The 3,366-nt window shown below is 46.3% G+C and overlaps 1 protein-coding gene across 1 annotated transcript; it reads left to right on the top strand.

Moving 5' to 3' along the window:
• Positions 1–1,819: 1,819 nt before the first annotated feature.
• On the top strand, positions 1,820–2,935 carry LOC311589812 (speckle-type POZ protein-like; the record flags this gene model as incomplete). Its single annotated transcript, XM_084768469.1, has 1 exon — positions 1,820–2,935. The coding sequence occupies exon 1, from the start codon at positions 1,847–1,849 to the stop codon at positions 2,933–2,935; it is 1,089 nt and encodes a 362-aa protein (XP_084624595.1). The 5' UTR covers positions 1,820–1,846.
• Between the last annotated feature and the right edge of the window lie 431 nt (positions 2,936–3,366).

Raw genomic sequence — 3,366 nt, 5'->3', positions numbered from 1 at the left:
AAACCATAATTAGCTTATACAGTGCTGGGGATGGTGAAACAGGGTGGTCAGCTCTGACTCAAGTTATTTTGCTGACAAACAGATCTGGATGGTCTTGAAGGTGTGCATGGCAGTGTTTAGTGCACATGCAAAGTGTCATCCAGTATGTAGATGACAAAGGGTGAGTTATGACACCACTGAATCATGCATAACAAGGGTGAAACCAGCTGCAGCTTGGTGTAGATCAGTTTGACCCTCCAGCAAAGAAATTATCCAGAGTTTGTGGTCTTCGGGATGGTTTAAGGATGTTTCTAACAAAATGGAGACTGACAGTTTTTAACATGGTCTCTTCAGCCTCAGCCAACCAGGCTACTTAGAATATCACAGTTATTGCATACATGGGGATCACATAGTTATTCCAAGCATGATCATCTGAGGCAGAGAGGAAAGACCATGAATAAAGGTGCATAGACCCATGAGGGACCAAGAGTCTGCATTGGAAAAAGACAGCGAAGAAGACAGCACATTCAGTTGTTTCTGGCTCTGCTTGTGAGACACCATAGGTGAGCTCTTCCACCTGCCCACCATGATGTGACAGTCAGACCCCTGACAGATGAGTAAAACACTCCTTCGATTTTCAAGCTCATGGCAGGGATAATTGTAACACAATCACAAGAGGAAAGAGTAGCTGTGTAGAAATTCACACAATCCTTTCACATATGGACTTAGCTACAGGAAGAAGATACATATGGGATGGCCCTTCTTGCTAAACCTTGAGTCCATCTGGAATGAACTCAAACCTCAGAATGGAGGGCCTGCCTGTGAGAAAGATTTTGCTTCAGTTCAAGTAGGCAGATCCATATGGAATCCTGATTTGGTGGTCCAAAGAGACAAAGTTGACACTAGATCTGAAAACAGGGAGCCACACCCCTTTAATCCAGGTCTTGATCCTGGCAACCACACCTTTAATTAGGCCACACCTTCCCTGCAAGACTATATAAGGGCATGGAAGAGGGGAGCTTGGGATTTTTGCCACTTGGCCCCTCTTGGTTAGCAAGTGCAGTTCATCACCGGCGTTACAGCCTGCGTCTACAGAATTGCAGTATATACTGAAGACCAGCAGAGACATCGCCTCCTGGACTGAACAACTGACAGGCCTCTTGGCATCTCTGTGCACAGTCAGTGGATTAGCTTGACTGCAGCCTGTAAGTCATTCTCCTCAATGCCCTTGATCTAGCTTCCTTCATTCTCTATGTTCTGTTACTCTGAAAATTTCATGATGTCCTTGTTTTTGACATGGACTCTGTTGCATGTGGCCGGGTGCTTTACCATGCCAGAGAGGAAGAGGATGTAGGCAGACCTGAGGAGACCTGATAGGCTGGGGTCAGTTGGTAAGGGAGAAGGGCTTCTCCTCTCTGAGGTCTTGGGTAGGGAAATTGAGGGGCAAGGGTGTTAGGATGGGGCCTTGAGGAAATGAGTGAGGGGGCTACAATGGGATATCAAGTGAAAAAAATTTAAATATACTTAAATTTTTTAACAGAATGTATAAAATGTTTCAAACACTTCAAAAGTTGTGTACAGTAGCAAAACTAGTTACCAACTGATCTAATTCAATGTAGAGAAAGAAATGGAGTGATGTCAGAGTCACTAAGTGCTTGGAAGGTCTTGTCTCAAATTGATATTGAAATCTCGGTAGATAATTACAGAGATACACAACTTTCCAGTCTCAGCAAGTGGGGAAGAGAGTGGAGGTGAGACACTAAAATTCTGAAAATTATTTGTTCTTATGTCCTACAGGAAGAAGAGAAACCAAATCTTGATTCTTGGAATAGGATAGAAATTGAACCTCAAACTGCCTCCAGCAGAAATGTCAGGGGACCAGGCAGGCAAGACCCGGGGCTCCACAGATATCACTGTGCAGAAGATTTCCTACAGGTGGACCATCAGCAACTTCTCCTTTTGCCTAGAAGGAATGCGGGACACCATTTTGAGTGGGACTTTCTCATCAGGAGCCAATGACAACCAGAAGTGGTGTTTGAAAGTTCACCCCAAAGGCATTGACAAAGAAAGCAAAGATTACGTGTCAGTTTACCTGGTGTTGCTCAGGAGTCCGAAGACCCCAGTTTGGGCAAAGTTCCAGTTTTGGATGATAAATGCGGAAGGAGACAAAACTCTAGGAATGAATAGCCCACGGGTCTTTAAGTTCCTTCGTGGCAACAGCCAGGGATTCAAAATGTTCATGCCAAGAGATTTATTCTTGTCCGCGGCAGAACGCCTTCTCCCTGAGAACCATCTCACCCTGCTCTGCAATGTGAACGTGGTCCAAGACACCTATAGCATTTCTGAAGAAAACTCAAAACCTGCAATAAAGGTTCCAAAGTGCACGTTTACAGATGACCTAGGGGAGCTGTGGGAGACTTCCTGCTTCACAGACTGCAGCCTGTGGGTAGCTGGTCATGAATTCCGGGCTCACAAGGCCATCTTAGGGACTCGCTCTCCGGTTTTCAGAGCCATGTTTGAACATGTCATGAAGGAGAAACAAAAACACCGAATTGAGATCCAGGACATGGAGCCTCAAGTCTTCAAGGAGATGATGGGATTCATTTACACGGGGAAGGCCCCAAACCTCCACAGCTTGGCCCCTGCTGTGCTGGCAGTTGCTGACAGGTATGGCCTGGAGCAACTGAAAGTCATGTGTGAGGACACCCTCTGCAGGGACCTCTCAGTGGAGAATGCTGCTCACACTCTCTTCCTGGCTGACCTCCACAGTGCACAACAGCTGAAAATGCAGGCCCTGGGTTTTATTACAGTTCATGCTTCTGAGGTCTCTGAGACCTCAGGATGGAAGGAAATGGTGGAACCCCATCCCTACTTGCTGGCTGAAGCATTCCAGTCCCTGGCTTCTCCACAGGGTCCATGGCTGGAGCCCCCTCTCAAACGCCTGAAGAGATCCTAGAACCTGGATAGTTGTGACTAACTTTGTCTTCCTCAAGGGTAGACAGTGCTGTGACCAGTGACCTCCAGGTACACCAAGGCATTGCTGCTGGATTTGCAGTGGATCTGGGGAAAGACAGCCTGGTGGCTCAGGATTTCAAACATCTGGAATAAGTTGGAGTGGGTGCCATGTGGGCAATCCTGGAGTCAGGTGTGGTGTACCTAACATCTGCCTCCTTGCTGTACTTTTTTCGTGTTTGTCTCCTGAGTTGGAGACTGAGAGTCAGCGTAGGTGCTTGCAACTAATGCCCCAAAATGATATTTTGGGGAGAGGGAACTCTTTTCTTTCACTGAGTAAAACACACGACCAAAGGATCAGATCAGAGGAGAAAACAAATATTTACATTTAATCTTAAGAGGAAAAAAGACAAAGTAACCTTCCCTCCCCCCATA

This window comes from Acomys minous, assembly GCF_964271855.1.
Source record: "Acomys minous genome assembly, chromosome: 19".
Taxonomy (NCBI): Eukaryota; Metazoa; Chordata; class Mammalia; order Rodentia; family Muridae; genus Acomys; species Acomys minous.
This window is presented reverse-complemented; position numbering and strand designations above follow the sequence as displayed.